This window comes from Megascapheus bottae, chromosome 14, assembly GCF_031878675.1.
Source record: "Megascapheus bottae isolate mThoBot1 chromosome 14, mThoBot2.hap1, whole genome shotgun sequence".
NCBI lineage: Eukaryota > Metazoa > Chordata > Mammalia > Rodentia > Geomyidae > Megascapheus > Megascapheus bottae.
The window spans coordinates 14,300,534-14,316,374 of NC_143522.1; the positions used below are offsets into that span (position 1 = coordinate 14,300,534).

Genomic DNA, 15,841 nt, shown 5'->3' on the forward strand with positions numbered 1-15,841 from the left:
GATTAGAGTCTTATAGACTATACTGTATGAGCTGGCTTTGAACTGTGATCCTTAGAGCTCAGCTGCCTGAGTAGCTAGGATTATAGGTAGGTGCCACCAGCACCTGCCTAGATGTTCTAAGCAACAGTTTCATATATTGAAAATATTATTGAGGGGTCAAGTGTTTGGCCTAGTGGTAGAATCCTTGCCTAGCATTCACAAAGACCTGGGTTCGATTCCTCAGAACAACATACATAGAAAAAAAAGCAGGAAGTGGTGCTGAAGTTTAAGTAGTAGAGCTCTCTAGCCTTGAGAAAGTCCAAGGACAGTACCCAGGCCCTGAGCTCAAGCCCAGGACTGGCAAAAAAAAAGAAAAGAAAGTATTATTGATCTCCATAAGATCAGCAAAAATAATAAAACTTGATCATATACAGTAGTGGAAAGGCGGTGGGAAACAGGAACCTTTCTATATTGCTGGCAGAAAATACAAACTGGCATGAGCCCTGTAATTTGGTAATAACTATTCAATACTGACAAATGCTAATGCCTATAATTCAACACAGGAGAATTGGTCTTTCATTTTTCTCATGGTCAGAATACAAGATTACTGATAGAAACAGAAATATCAAAAGGTTAGACACAGGCCTGGAGTTTGGCCTAGTGGTAGATAGCTTGCCTAGCATGCACAAAGACCCGGGTTTGATTCCTCAGTAGCACATACATAGAAAAAGTTGGAAGTGATGCTGAGGCTCAAGTTGTAGTGCGCTAGCCTTGAGAAAGCCCAAGGACAATGCTCTGGCCCTGAGTTTCAGCCCCAGGACTGGCAAAAAAAAAAAAAAATCTCTAAATGTAAATTAATCAGATGGTTATACAAATAGTAAGCAACAGTGAAGGCTTTTGCAGGAGAGGGCAGGGACTAAGAACTGAGATGACTGTAACAGTATACAAGGAAAATTTGTCAATATACACCTTGTAATATTTATGATTTTTAATCATATTATAGGGTATCTCCTATTTATTCATTTTAATTTTAAACATTTCATAGTTGGGCACTGGTGATTCATGCCTGTAATCTTAGCTGGTCAGGAGGCTAGGGTGGGAAAGTCCATGAGACTCTTATCCCCAATTAACCACCAAAAATACGGAAACAGAACTGTGGCTCAAATGGGAAAACACTAGTCTTGAGCCAAACAGCCAAGGGACACTCCTAGGCCCTGAGTTCAAGTCATTGTACCAGCTCTAAACAAACAAATATTTCTTGCCTGGTATGATGTTATGCCTATAATCTCATCTTACTTAGGAAGCAGACATCAGAAGGATTATGATTTGAGAAAGCTCAGCCAAAAAGACAGTGAGACAAACTAAAGTTGAGTGCGGTAATACACATTTGTGATCCTAGTTATACAGTAGGTCATATAGGAGAAAAGAGTCACAGCCAAAAGCACGAGACTTTATCTGAAAACTAACTAAAGCAAAAAAAAAAAAGGACTAAGGAAGGTAGCTCAACTGTAAAACCCTAAATTCAAACCCAAATAGCTCCAAATAATTTTAAACATATGCATGCATGTGTATGTGTGTGTGCGTGTCTGTCTGTCTGTCTGTCTGTCTATATATGTGTGTAAAGTCTGACTGTAAAGGTTTACTATGAAGTCTTATTTTTTTTTTTTTTTTTTGCCAGTCCTAGGGCTTGAGCTCAGGCCCTGAGCCCTGTCCTTGGATTTTCTCAAGGCTAGAGCTCTACCACTTGAGCCTCAGCACCACTTCCGGCTTTTTCTATGTATGTGGTACCAAGGAATCGAACCCGGGTCTTCATGCATGCTAGGCAAGCACTTTAACCACAAGGCCAAACTCCCGGCCCCTTATGAAGTCTTATTATATAATGGCTCAGGCAATAAGACTTGGTGTCCAAGCAAGTTTTGCTAAGTAGTTATGAGTACTTACCAGTTCTCAAATATGAATACATATTAGAGTCACTTCAAGTACCCAAATATCTCTTGGGGTTCATCTTTCCAATGTGTGCTTATCTAGTAAGAGTCTCATCTCTTTTTAGCACTAAGAAGACAAACCAGTGGACTGTGTGTTAGTGATGAGAACCTTGAGTGTGAATAACTTCCAGGACCTCTCTACTTACTTCCCACTGGCTCCCCACTCCAGCTGACTCGTTCCAGGTCATCATCATCATCATCGTCCACAAAGTCTCGAAGGCTATTCACTGCTCGCTTGGATTCCTTCAACTGCACAGGGACAGAAGGCAATCATTCCTTCCTATCTCTCTCTTTGATAATCAATGCTGAGCAACCGGGTCGTGAACAGTCAATAACGTCACCCTTATTATCAAAAGGCTAGCTTACCTGATATCTTGCCGAGAAACCGCGTTTTAGCCAATACTACAATGGCAATGGAGGTAGAGGAATCAAAAACTACTTTTCATAGTCCTGGCAATGACTTGCTATGCAAACTTTTTAGTAAATGTATTTACCTATCCAAAAATGGCCATTTCCTCTTTTGTCAAATAAACACAAACAAAAATAAATCTTCGGTCTGGATCACCTTTCAAAAATAGATAGAGTAGCATTTGCTCAAGGAGACTCAGGCAGACGAACTGCTTGGGCCCACGAATTTAAGACCAGCTTGGAAAGTATAACAAGGCCTCATCTCAGGGGCTGGGAGTTTGGCCTAGTGGTAGAGTGCTTGCCTAGCATGCATGAAGACCCAGGTTTGACTTCTCTGTACCGCGTACATGGAAAAAAGCCAGAAGTGGTGCTGTGGCTCAAGTGGTAGTGGTACTGTGGCTCAAGTGGTAGAGCTCTAGCCTTGAGAAAGCCTAAGGACAGTGCTCAGGCCTTGAGTTCAAGGCCCAGGACTGGCAAAAAAAAAAAAAGACCTCAACAATAAAAACAACAAATAAATGAATATAAATGAATTAAGGATTTGGGGTCCTAGGGGGGAAAAAACAAACACTGAAACATGATGAGCAAAGAATTGCTTTTTTACAATCTCTCTAGTTTTTTGAAGGCTGTTCTCCATGAATGTTGTTTCAGTTTAGATTATACATGGACCCGCAAAGACTGATATATTAAAGGCTTTGTAATGGGTAGCAATATTGGGAGGTGGTAAAATCTGAATAATAGGACTTATTGAGAGGTCCTTAAGTCACTGTGGGGAGTGCCCTTAAAAAGAGGACTGTAGAATCCTCCCATTCCTCTTTTGTTTCCTGGCCATCAAGTAGGCAGTTTTGCTTTTCCATATGCTCACACTATGATATGCTTCTCACAGGTCCAAAGCAAGAGAGCCAACTAACAGTGGTCTGGAGCCTTGGAGGCTGTGAGCAAAATAAACCTCTTCCCTGTACCCCTTGGTTTTCTCAGGCTTTCCATTATTGCAGTAGAAAGTTAAACCAAAGCTTTTAATGAAAACCTGACTCACACACACACTTCTGAGCTTAATAGAGTTAGGTTAAGTGGGATATAAAGGGAACTAATTTTAGAGTAGTATCCTAGAGGATAAGACCATCAGCGGCTGTCTGTAGAAACCTACCTGTGAGAGTTCATCATCTTCATCATCAAAAGTGAAAGCCTTGAACTTAGAGCTGTTCCAGTATTCCTCCTCATCACCTTTTGTCCGATTCATCTGTAGTGAAAGAAAGAGAGAATTATATGTCCCTTTCTAGGTCTCTCCCTAAAGAGCACCAAAAGCTTTAGAATTTTTACCACTAACTGATCCCAGAAAATAGGTATGAAGAAAGAATCTGGTAAAACAAATATTAAACATGGAATATAAAAGATCCTTAGGTTTTTCAACTGATGAGCTCATACTTTTGACCTGTTAGTTACACAGAAATAGTCATTAATTACTAGAACCTCTATTTTATTCAAGACACTCTTTGAGTTGTTTAAGGGATATTAAAAGTACATTACCACATACTGGTGCACATGCCTATCCTATCTACTCAGGAGGCCAAAATCTGAGGGTCACAGTTTGAAACCAGCCCAAGCAAGAAAATCCATGAGACTCTTATCTCCAATGAACCACAACAAAGCCAGCAGTGGAGCTGTGCCTTAAGAGGTAGAACACTAGCCTTGAGCACACAAAAAATTAGAGACAGTACCCAGGCCCTGAGTTCAAGCCTCTGAATCAGAAAAATAAATAAAATAAATAAAGTGCATGAGACAGTCCTTTTCCTGAAGGACCTACAACAGAGCCAGAGTATTCAAAACATGGATATTAGTGTGTGTCAGGAAAGAATTCACAAACTTAAGGGCGGGGAGTGTAGCCTAGTGGTAGAGTACTCAACTAGCATGCACAAAGCACTGGGTTCGATTCCTCAGTACCACATACATGGGAAAACCCAGAAGTGGCACTGTGGCTCAAGTGGCAGAGCATTAGCCTTGAGCAAAAAATTTCCAAAGACAGTGCCCTGGCCCTGAGTTCAAGCCCCAGGACTGGCAAAAAACCAACCAAACAAAAAAAAAACAAAAACAAAAATACCACGAAGATCAGTCAGAGCACACAAAAAAACCGTGGAGTAATTGCATGCATGTATTCAACATTTCTAAAGAACTATTCTAGAATCTGGGAATACAACAGTGAACAAAACTGATAAGTAGCTCATTCTCGTATTCCCTTTTTGGAGTTTTTGTATGCCAATATTGGGGCTTGAACTCAGGTACTGATCACTGTCCCTTAGCTTTTTCACTCAAGGCTCTACCACGTGAGCAACATTTCCTGGTCTTTTTTTTTTTTTTTTTTTTTTTTTTTGCGGAGGAGGAGGTAGTTAATTAGAGATAAAACCTTTGTAGATTTGTCTGCCTGGGATGGCTTTGATTCTCAGATCTTGGCCTCCTGAGTAGCAAGCATTACAAGTGTGCACCATTTATACCTAGCTTGCGTATGCTTTTTAAAATGCCTGAAAGAAAAGCAATTAAATGAAGCAGAATTATCTTGCCTGTATTTTCAAGTCATAATTATTTTATCAACAACTTGGTCGAAACTTGGAAAAAGAACCAGACATCAGTGACAAGAACTTGTAATCCTATCTACTCAGGTAGCTTAGACTTGGAGGATGGCAATTCAAAGCGAACCTGAAAGAAAAGTCTTCAAAACTCCAGGGGCCGGGAGTTTGGCCTAGTGGTAAAGTGCTTGCCTAGCCTGCACAAAGACCCGGTTTCAATTCCTCAGTACCACATACATAGAAAAAAGCCAGAAGTGGTGCTGAGGTTGAAGTGGTAGGGCTCTAGCTTTGAGAAAGTCCAAGGACAGTGCTCAGGCCCTGAGCTCAAAAACAAAACAAAACAAAAAACTCCATCTCCAAAATAATTACCAAAAAGTTGGGCTGGATGTGTGGTTCAATTCGTAGGAATACTAGATGAGACAGTATAAGATCCTGAGTTCAAACCTAATATTGGACCCCATTAGAAAAAAAAAAAAAGGGAAATGATAGCATGAGCATGAGAAGAAAATACAGAGTCAACACGCCACTAGTCCCTTTTATAACTTCTCTAAATTTGATTTCACTTTGGAAAAACTTTCCCTTACAAACTAAACTACCAATGTCAACTGGATCTGAGTGAAAACTATGGTTCCAGGGTTAAGGAACACTATATGGGACCACAAAATCATTTGGTACATGACAAGACAGACATGTATGCTTTTTGATGCTTCTCAGCTAAGCCTGTCTGATAATTATATAATTATATATTACTATATAATAAGCCTGTATTGATAATTTTGTATGACCCACAAATAATGTTATAATGTTGTAATTTCTAAGTACTCCATGGTACACAAAGAGTTTCTGACTCCTGATAGGCCAAGAATAAATACTACAATTTTTTTTTCAGTCATGGGGCTTGAACTCTGTCCCTGAGCTCTTCAGTTCAAGGCCATTCCCCTACCCCTAGAGCCACAGTGCCACTTCCTGTTTTCTAGTGGTTAATTGGAGGTAAGAATCTCCTCAACTTCAGTGCCTGGGCTGGCTTTGAACCTTGACCCTCAGATCTTAGCCTCCTGAGTAGCTAGGATTACAGGCATGAGCTACCTGGCCTAGCTAAATGCTACAATTTTCGTAACACCAAAAGTAACTCCACAGGGCACAGTGCCTAATTTTAAATGATCATGTCTTTTTCTTATATTCCAACAGCACCTTTCTAAATACAAGCGTTAGAAACATTCATGGGAGCTCTGTTGAGGCTTTTGATGACAATTAACAACTCTACCTTTCTGCTTTCAATTGAGGGATAGATATAAAGATGGCAAAGGTATGGTGGAAACTTTCTGCTAATGGATCTCTTTCCATGCAGCCGTCACTAACTGCTACTGAGCCCAGCAGTGGTTTAAAGATTCCATTCTACATTTAATTTTAGGATTCAGACCCCTGTAGAAAAGCTTAATAGACATAATAAAATCATTACTTGTGGTGGTACACGTATAGGCACTGCAGCTAAACAGCCTTGACTTCAAATGTTGGCTTTTCTAACTCCAAGAAAAACAGATTAAGTGTCTTCTAAGCCTTGTAGAAAGTGGTATCATAGATTATAAGATATATAAAATTACGGTGAAGAACAAATACTCAGAAAACCTAAAGTGCCCACCAGAAAGCAAATACTGGTAGCTCCTTTTAGTATTGGTTTACTTAGCAACATCTGTTTGTCATCATCTCTGTAATAGGAACATTAAGCAGTCACTTCAGACTAAACCAAAGATTTTTATAAGGATAAACTGCACATGTATTTACAGTGCTTCACGCCTGACAGAAAGCTAATGCCTATAATTAACTTTCACTAATTAATCATCATGTTATGTTGGAAAAAGCTTCCTAAAGATTTCTTTAAATTCTGCAAGTGGCCACACATTAAAGTGTGTACAGAATATATAAATGTCTCTGGCACGTGTACAGCTTCATTATTTCATAAAGCATTTTTGTCATGTATTTAGTTCTCAGAATAATCCTGTATGGTAGGTAGTATTGCTACCTTTTTCCATCTTACTGATGAGGAAAGGGAGGCATGAAAAGGATTAAACATCACAGAAACTTTGATCACCTCTTTTCCAAATTATAATCAAGGTTTTCTGGTTCCTGGACTATTCCCACTGTCTTACATGTTCCATCTATTTTTTCATTCCGGGAAGAATCAGGGCAGATCTATGGTAAGTATACAGAGATAACAGGACATGTCCAAGAAATTCAATACCGCCCTGGAGAATTTTTGGAAGGTTTTCTTCAGCCATACAATGGCAGTTCATGTGAGAAGCTAGATTTACTCAGCAAGGAAAGTGACAATGGATTAATAGCTCCAAAAAGTTACAAAACCGGAGGTACAATTTTAATAGTGCCGAAGAAAGGTGCTTCGACCGACATGATGTTAAATATATTTCAGGGGCCTAACCTGTATCCGGAGAGCCCCAGGAAAGGGTGACAGAGGCGACAAGAAGAGCAAGGCCCAGGAGGAGGATAAGGAAAACCACACACACACTCACGCCACCTCCTTCAGGGGACTCTAGAAACCAGCTTCTGAAAACGTCAGACTCCGTTTCAAAGTAGGCTTTGTGAACCGAGGCCAGACAATGCGGGTGAAAACCGAGGGTAACCGCGGGCCAGCGCTCAGGAAGCCACGGATCGACCGCACTCACCAGAGCCCGGCGGATCCCTGGGTTTTGCTGGTTCTGAACTAAAATCTTGGGGCTCACTCCGAGCGTAAGCCGGGCTCGCAAGGCGGGCCCCGAAAAGAGAGTCGGGCCGGAGACAAGAGGCAGAGGGACGTCTCCGCGAAGAGGAAGAGGATTGGGATGAAGGAGAGATGACTCGAGCCAGATGCGCGGCCCGAGGGCCTGGGACACCCTCACCTCTTCCACACCGAGCCCTCCCTCTCAGGACAGCGCCAGTCTCCGCCGCCCAACCAGCCTTTCTAATCAGTCTAGGCTGCATAGGGAAGAGGAGGAAGAGGACACTCTCTGGGGCAGAGGAGAGAGTCCTAGTAAAGAGAGCGTTCGCATAGCATCATGGGACTTGTAGTTCTTTTCTCTCGGCCGCCAAGGGCTGTCGCGATAGAACCGCGAGACTTCTTGACTACATCCCCCAGAAACCCTAGCGCTCCGTGCGAGATCATTTCCTTTAGTTTCAGCGCGACCTTCCGTGGTTACACAGAGGGTCACGTAACAGAACTACAACTCCCAGAAGGCTCAGCAAGGCCGATTTCGAGCCCAAGGAAACAAAGAGACCATGTCCTTTGCGTACCTACAGGTAAGGAATGGTAGTGTGAGGGGTTGGGTTTGGGGCCCCTTTGGAGATAACCTTGAGGGTATTTATGAGGACTGGGGAACAGGCGGAACGTACAGTTGAGGCGAGCTGGAACGGAAGTAGCCGGTAGGAGTGGGGAGGAGCCGGAAGTTGAGGCGGGGAGGGGGTGGGGGTGGAGGGAAAAGCAAGCCAGGAGGTGCTGCGGCCGCTTCTAGTAGTTTCCAGGCGCTGCCGGGCGGCTGGGACCGAGCGGTCCTGAGGCTGTGACTGCGGCTGCTTGGGAGCTGGTGGCGGCGCGCTAGGAGAGCCGATGGCCAAGTGGGGTGAGGGCGACCCACGCTGGATCGTGGAGGAGCGGGCGGACGCCACTAACGTCAACAACTGGCACTGGTGAGGGCCCGCAAGGCAAGGCCGCAGGAGCGCCGGCACCAGGCAGGCTTGGGCTTGGGGACTCCGGCACCTTGGCGCAGACCGAGCCGGGGCCCAGGCAGGCCTGGCCTGCGATTAGGGCAAGGGTGGCTTCTTCGTGTGGCGGGGAGGGGGGGGGGGTCGAGAGGGGTCGGCGGGGCAGGCTTCGTCCCGGGGAGCAGCTTCAGATAAGACAACAGAACGCCCCAGTTGCTGCATCCAGCCCGGAGCAGGAAGGTGCTTCCTACACGTGGCCGGAGGAGTCGGCGAGACCCAAAGGCCGGCCTTTCCACTGCGTCGGGAACCTGCTGGTGAAGTCTCTAGCCCCAGGTCCCATGATCTCTGCTTTGTGGTTTACAGTAAAGAAAAAATGAAAAGTCAGCCCTAAGGCACAGGTGCCCTGGAGAAGGCTGGAAAAGGATCAGCCAAGCGCCGGGCTGCTCAAGACGCTGCAGCCTCACACCCAGAACTATTCAGTGGGTTTGTGTTTGGGGCTCCAGGTAGCCGGGCCGTCGTAGGTTTCTGTATTTTATAATTACGCTGTCCTTCAGCGCTCGCCCTCCTTCATGGAATCTTCCATAAGCAGTGCTTACTTATTTTAAACTCCACTGAACTTCTGTTCGTAGTGCAACTTGGTTGCAGTCCTTTATTGTTATTTAGTAGTTAATAAGTGGGAAGGCAGAGTGATCTTTTCCACCTCCTCTCTCACAGTGGTTGGCCTTGTTTTTTTTTTTTTACTGTGGTTAGTTTTGAAGTGTGGACTTGTTTTTTGGTACCCCGGAGGACATAGAATGCGTAGGGACCTTTAAAGCGATCAGAATCTTAGAGGCTGAGAGCATTTGTGCTAATGAATGAGGACCTGGCTGGTCCTTTGAGCCAAATGCAGTTCTCTGCACATCTGTGCTCTCCTCTGCAGTGTGTGCAGTTGCACATTTGGCCAAATGGGGGTGCCCTTTTCAAACGTCAAGTATCATAATGTGCCGCATAACTTTTCCCATTTGTACTATTCTGTATCGCTTTGCCTTTGTTGGCAGTAATGCAGTCCCTTATCTAACAGTGGTGTTTGCGGACATCCGGGAGTGAAGTTTTGTGTTCTTTTTCAACTGTCTGTCCAGCCTTCTTTAAACTCGTCTTCTTACAGGCAGCAGAATGTGTCCTTTCTTTGCTGATCTATAGCTTCTTTTTCAGGACAGAGAGGGATGCTTCAAACTGGTCCACAGAAAAGCTGAAAACTCTGTTTCTGGCTGTTCGGGTGCAGAATGAGGAGGGCAAGTGTGAGGTGACAGAAGTGAATAAGCTTGATGGAGAAGCATCTATTAATAATCGAAAAGGAAAACTTATCTTCTTTTATGAATGGAATGTCAAACTAAACTGGACAGGTACGCACTTGCTGGGCTGTCAGGGAAGAGGCTAACTCAATTTCTTTTGGCCTGTTAAAGAGCTAGAGAAAACAGGTTTTTTGTTTTTTTGTTTTGTTTTGTTTTTGAGGAGTAATGAGTTGTTGGAGGGAGAATGGGAGGAAAGCAGCATTAGATGCTAAAATTTCTCTGCCACGATGCAGCACTAAATGGATTTTCTTTCTGGGTCTCATAAGTTCCCACCAACAAACTGACTAGGCACTGTGTCTTTTGACCTTGGCAGCAAGGTACATAAGATGATATGTCCTTAGTTTACAGTTGTAATCATGTTCTAACTTTGTTAGAAAACGTGAATCTAAACTGTGACTCTTAACAGATTAGACCACTGTACAAGTGAATCTGGTGTGACAAAATTGGGACTCTCCTATACATCCTTAATGTAATGGCCCATCTGTGATGATGTTAGGAAACAATTGGAACCATACATGCCCCTACAATGTTCTCACAATTTAGGTGCTGTAGTTAACCAGGCAGAAAGCTTCTGGAGTGTAAAATAGTTACTGTCTGTGTGGGGGGTAAAACATGATTAAATATGTGCTTGGTTAGTACTATGTAATATCAATAAGAACATGAGCCAGGTGCTGGTGGCTAATGCCTGTAATCCTGGCTACTCAGGAGGCTGAGATCTGAGGGTCACGGTTCAAAGCAAACCCGGCCACAAAAGTCCATGAGACTTATCTCCAATTAACCACCAGAAAACCAGAACTGGTGCTGTGGCTTAAGTTGTAGCATATTAGCCTTGTGCTGAAGTATACCTAAAGCATTGTAGCCTGGGATAAACTTTATCTTGCCCAGTCTTCTTATTATATATTGAGAAACTGAAGCCTAGAGAGGTGAAGGCAAATGTGATTAATTTTGAAATGAGAGTTCTCATAATCCAACAAATGTGTTACTAAAAAGTGCCAGCCAAACTATGCAAAAAAAAGAAAAAGAAAAGAAAACATTCAATGAAAACTATGGTTCGTAGGGAAAATGGCATTAGGGATACAGTGCCAAAAATTTCCCATATTCATATTGAATGGTTAGAAACACATTAGATAATGGTGTTTTGCCGTGATAAAGGCCTGAAATTTTCTTGTGATAGTAGACATCAGGGTTGCAGCTTAACTTTGCAAGGAGGTCATCTTTGTCAGAAGAAACAGCCTATACCCCCATAAGGCGTAGTGAATTTAGCTGTGTAGGAGTGAGTTAAACAGCTCAAAGCATCTGCTAATGACCAGGCACCAGTGGCTCAGGTCTGTAATCCCAGCTACGCAGGAGGTGGAAATATGAGGATCACAGTTGAAAGCCAAGCTGGGCAAGAAAGTGTGAGACTCTAATCTCCAATTAACCACAGATGTTTTGAGGTATGTTTAGTCAGTTCCACAGTCGGAGCTTTTAGTTGCTCTTTTTGAGCAAAGGAGTGAGGAAAGATCGGGAGGGTTGTTGAATTATATCTGGCATGTGGCATTCTGTCAAACTAGATGTCAGTTCAGAATAAGGAGGGCCAAAAGAAGCCTGTGGTATAGTGCTCTGGTTGGTAGGTCCTTTGAACCAGAGACCTTCTGCTGCAAAAGAGGCTAACAACATTTCATTGCTTTTGACAGGTACCTCTAAGTCAGGAGTACAATACAAGGGACATGTGGAGATTCCTAATTTGTCTGATGAAAACAGCGTGGATGAAGTTGAGGTTTGTGAGTCCTAACTCTTCATCTGAGCCCTCCCTATCCTCTTTGTCTCAGATGATGAAAATGACATATTTTCTAAAATTAATAGCCCAGACCTGGTTTAGGCATTCAGAACCAAGTCTGCAGATTAACTTCTAGCTATAGGGTACCATTGGAAACTTCAGAGTAACTTACATGTACTCAGTTTCTTTGCTTTAGCTTCAAACATAAGCCACCTTTGCCCCAGAAGAGGATTTGAGAAGGAACAATAACAAGATTGGATCAATACACCATCTCTACACCTTGCCTTTGGAAGCATTAGCCGTTAACTGATTGCTTGGAGCCGCATTCCATGATGAGTCCTTGAGTTATTTACTGCCTACCTCTGATCTCTCACTCAGATTAGTGTGAGCCTTGCCAAAGATGAGCCTGACACAAATCTCGTGGCCTTAATGAAAGAAGAAGGGGTGAAACTTCTAAGAGAAGCTATGGGAATTTACATCAGCACCCTCAAAACAGGTATCCCTTGAGTGATGATGTACCTCCGGAGGCAGCCTTCCATCTGCCAGATGCTGCCTGAGGGGCTAGACTGTTTCTTTAGCAGATGGATAAATATTTGAGGGGAAAGGATTTATTTCATCTCAGAGTTGCTCTAAGCTGGTTTATGAATAAGGGAAAGATTTAGAGCCACATTGCTAGTTAAGTAGTAACTCTTGAAATGTGCATAATGGATTTGGAAGACTTGGGAGCCCCAAGAAGCAGTGTAAAACAACTTAGTTATATCTTTTTTCTTTTTTGCAAGTCCTGGGGCTTGAACTCAGTGCCTGGGCGCTTCCCTGCGCTTTTGTGCTCAAGGCAAACACTCTACCACTTGAGCACAGCTCCACTTCTGGCTGTTAATGGTTAATTGGAGATAAGAATCTCACAGACTTTCTGCCCAGGTTGGCTTTGAACTGTGATTCTCAGATCTCAGGTCTCCACTTCCTGAGTAGAAAGCATTACAGACCTGAGCCACTGGTGCCTGGCTTCAGTTAATCTTTTAAAACTTTTAATGTAATGGTTCAGATATATCAGATTAAGTATTAGTAACTTTTTTTCTTTTTTTTTTTGCCAGTCCTGGGCTTGAGCTCAGGGCCTGAGCACTGTCCTTGAGTCCAAGTCTCAAGGCTAGAGCTCTACCACTTAAGCCTCAGCGCCACTTCCGGCTTTTTTCTATGTATGTGGTGCCAAGGACTTGAACCCAGGTCTTCGTGCATGCTAGGCAAGCACTCTACCACTAGGCCAAACTTCCGGCCCCTATTAGTAACATTTTTATCTGCTACATTTAACTTTTTAATGTGACTACTAGGAACTTATAAGTGATATTTGATGCTTCTGTTGACTAGCACTAATCTAAAGACTACTTGAATATACCCTTGCACCATCTTTGATGTTCTTTTACTGGGGATGTGGAGGTACACTCAGCTCCCTGGAGTTCCAGTTCTGCATTTTGTTCTGATTGTAGTGGTGTATTATACACAGCGACCATTCTAGGGAACGGATGGCTTTTAAGTGGAAACTAGTACTACAGTGCTGTACTCCAGTGCTGTATCTAGTTGTAGCTATTTTCTAGGGGTAGGGCAAAGTCAGGAAAGGGACTGGACATGCATCCACAGTTGCCCAGTAGAGTACCTACTACCCACTCTCCCCCCACACACACCCTCCCGGTCCTAGGGCTTGAACTCAGGGCTTGGGCAGTGTCCTGAGCTTTAGCTCAGGGCTAGGACTGCCACTTAAACCACAGTGCCACTTCTTTTTCTGTTTATGTGATACTGAGGACTTGAACCCAGGGTTTCATGCATGCAAAGAAAGTACACTCTACCACCAAGCCCCATTCCCAGCCCAAGTACCCTCTTTTGAAGTCACTGAAGTGCTGCTCCATTTACTGGCTAGCTTCAAAAGTATACCTTATAAACATTTGACAAGTTGTAATACTTAGCGAACATACGATGCTTTTAGCGTACTCATGTAGCTGTCTAGTGTATTCTAAAGGTAAAGATGTAAAAATACTTTTCTGATTGTTTCTCATTCTGGGTTAGGGTGGCTGACTTTACTAAACTTCCTGTGTCAGCTGCTAAGAAACAGCTCCCAGAGCTGGTGTTTTTGTCTTTTCAGAGTTCACCCAGGGCATGATCTTGCCCACAATGAATGGAGAGACGGTAGACCCAGTGGGGCAGCCAGCCCTGAAAACTGAGGAACGCAAGGTAAAGCTTTTTGCATGGGACAGGGAGGTAAGGGTGGCTGTCTGCATAAGGAAGTGAGACTGCTCCTCCTCATTCTGCATCAGTTCTTGTCCTCTCTCCTAATCTCAAGGCCAGAGCTGCCTGCTCCTTGTTTTGGTTTTGTGCCAGTCGTGGTGCATGAACTCAGGATCTGGGCACTGTCCTTGAGCTTTTTGGCTCTACCACTTGAACCACAGCTTTACTTCAGGCCTTTTGGTAGTTAACTGGAGCTAAGAGGCTCAGACTTATCATAAATAATCTATCCCTAAAGCTGTTATATTGGTTGAGTTTTCGTTTTGAATTTAAATTGATACATTTTATTGTCATGTCACAGATTAAGCCTGCTCCTTCAAAATCCCAAGCCAAACCTGTTGGTGTCAAAATCCCTACTTGTAAGATCACCCTTAGAGAAACCTTCCTGACGTCACCAGAAGAGCTCTATCGAGTGTTTACCACACAGGAGGTGAGTATGAGCTTGTCTGTGGACCCATGCCTCTGCCATTCCAGCTTGCAGGGCAATACCAGTCACTAGGACTAATACAAATGACTCGGTGAAGGGAATTTTCTCCCTCTCCTTTGGAGTCATGTAAGTGGAATCTGGATTCTTGTTAGAAAAGGGAATGGATCCAAAGTAATGGCACCATGGATTCAGAAAGCCTGGTCTAGTGGAGCAGAACAGAGGGGAGACCAGGACCTGCTCATTGGCAAAGAGGAATCTTTGGAAATGAAAGTGAAAGCGTGTAGGATTCAACTGGCATCTGGCTGTGGGTCCCCTTAAAAGCTGTACATCTCTCTGCCTTTTTCCCCGCTATAGCTGGTTCAGGCCTTTACTCATGCTCCTGCAATGTTAGAAGCAGACAAAGGCGGGAAGTTCCACATGGTAGATGGGAACGTGTCTGGGGAATTTACTGACCTGGTGAGTACCTGCTGTCTTATCAGAATAGTGACTTCTCAGCTCTATAAAATTTGACTTCCGTTAATTCTCTTCAGTTAATAAAACAATGTTTTCTCTTCAAAAAGAATGTCTTAATTTGAATTCTCGTTCAAGTTTTATGATTGCACAAATGATAGGCATCATACAGGTGGTTAACCCTAGATAATATCAGGAATATCACAGTCTATACTTACTTTAGGTACCTGAGAAGCATATCGCGATGAAGTGGAGGTTTAAGACTTGGCCGGATGGTGAGTAGCATATTTGTTGCTATTTTCTACTTAGTAGTTTAAACCCTCATAGAAATGCTGGGTCTGAAAACCACCTCTCCTCTCTCACAGGGCACTTTGCCACCATCACCCTGACCTTCACTGACAAGAATGGCGAGACTGAGCTGTGTATGGAAGGCCGGGGCATCCCTGCCCCTGAGGAGGAACGGACGCGGCAGGGCTGGCAGCGGTACTACTTTGAGGGCATCAAACAGACCTTTGGCTATGGCGCACGCTTGTTTTAGGGCCAGCAACGGGGGCTCCAGCCTGCTCAGTACCTCTGTCCAGCCTGTTCCTGACCAGGGCTGTGGCTCACAGGATTGCACCATCCCAACGGCTAACTTGGGGCTGGGGCCCCTCCCCTCCACATATACCTTGGGTTTGTGCATGTTTTCTGCTGGGTGGGATCAGAGGGTGATTCTCTTTTATGTGTACATATGCTACATAAACACAAATTTCAAAAACATACATTTCTACAAACTGTTGATTGAACTCCTTTTAAAGGCTTTAAATTTTTCAAATTAGGAGTTTATAGTCTCCAGGTACATTTTTGGAAGTGTAGGTACCAGGCCCAAAGAGAACTTGCTTCTCATCTTCAGAACTCTGGTGAGTCTCCTCATATTGTAGACTTGAACCTGCTGCCTTTCACCAGGACGAGGCAGCCTGGTGTTCCAGGAGACGCCGTGGTGT

At 43.7% G+C, this 15,841-nt stretch overlaps 2 protein-coding genes across 9 annotated transcripts in view; one reads left to right on the forward strand and one right to left on the reverse strand.

The window, feature by feature from the left end:
- Positions 1–8,330, reverse strand: part of Vipas39 (VPS33B interacting protein, apical-basolateral polarity regulator, spe-39 homolog) — a 29,569-nt gene extending 21,239 nt beyond the window's left edge. Inside the window, exons 1-4 of one of the 7 annotated variants that reach the window (XM_090344593.1) lie at positions 8,312–8,330; positions 6,570–6,636; positions 3,517–3,609; positions 2,111–2,213 (exon numbers count right to left, since the gene is read on the reverse strand). In XM_090344593.1, the coding sequence (XP_090200719.1) occupies positions 2,111–2,213; positions 3,517–3,609; positions 6,570–6,620 (247 nt within the window). In that variant the 5' untranslated portion in view covers positions 6,621–6,636; positions 8,312–8,330. The other 6 variants (XM_090344594.1, XM_090344590.1, XM_090344592.1 and 3 more) reach the window with 6 other exon arrangements.
- Positions 8,142–15,619, forward strand: Ahsa1 (activator of HSP90 ATPase activity 1). Of its 2 annotated transcripts, none has more exons than XM_090344600.1 (9): positions 8,142–8,218; positions 9,812–10,002; positions 11,628–11,710; positions 12,089–12,206; positions 13,842–13,930; positions 14,283–14,411; positions 14,763–14,864; positions 15,082–15,133; positions 15,224–15,619. In XM_090344600.1, exons 4-9 carry the CDS (start codon positions 12,140–12,142, stop codon positions 15,394–15,396), a joined length of 612 nt encoding a protein of 203 aa, XP_090200726.1. In that variant the 5' UTR covers positions 8,142–8,218; positions 9,812–10,002; positions 11,628–11,710; positions 12,089–12,139; the 3' UTR covers positions 15,397–15,619. The 2 variants fall into 2 exon arrangements, with proteins under 2 accessions (XP_090200726.1, XP_090200725.1); XM_090344599.1 differs by lacking the exon at positions 8,142–8,218 and adding an exon at positions 8,383–8,605.
- Positions 15,620–15,841: the final 222 nt, after the last annotated feature.

Coding starts and splice junctions, on each gene's coding strand:
- Ahsa1 (XM_090344599.1), top strand. CDS start 8,526: ATGGCCAAGTGGGGTGAGGGCGACCCACGCTGGATCGTGGAGGAGCGG. Junction 13,931..14,282: donor TGAAAACTGAGGAACGCAAG/GTAAAGCTTTTT, acceptor GTCATGTCACAG/ATTAAGCCTGCTCCTTCAAA. Junction 14,865..15,081: donor CTGGGGAATTTACTGACCTG/GTGAGTACCTGC, acceptor TACTTACTTTAG/GTACCTGAGAAGCATATCGC.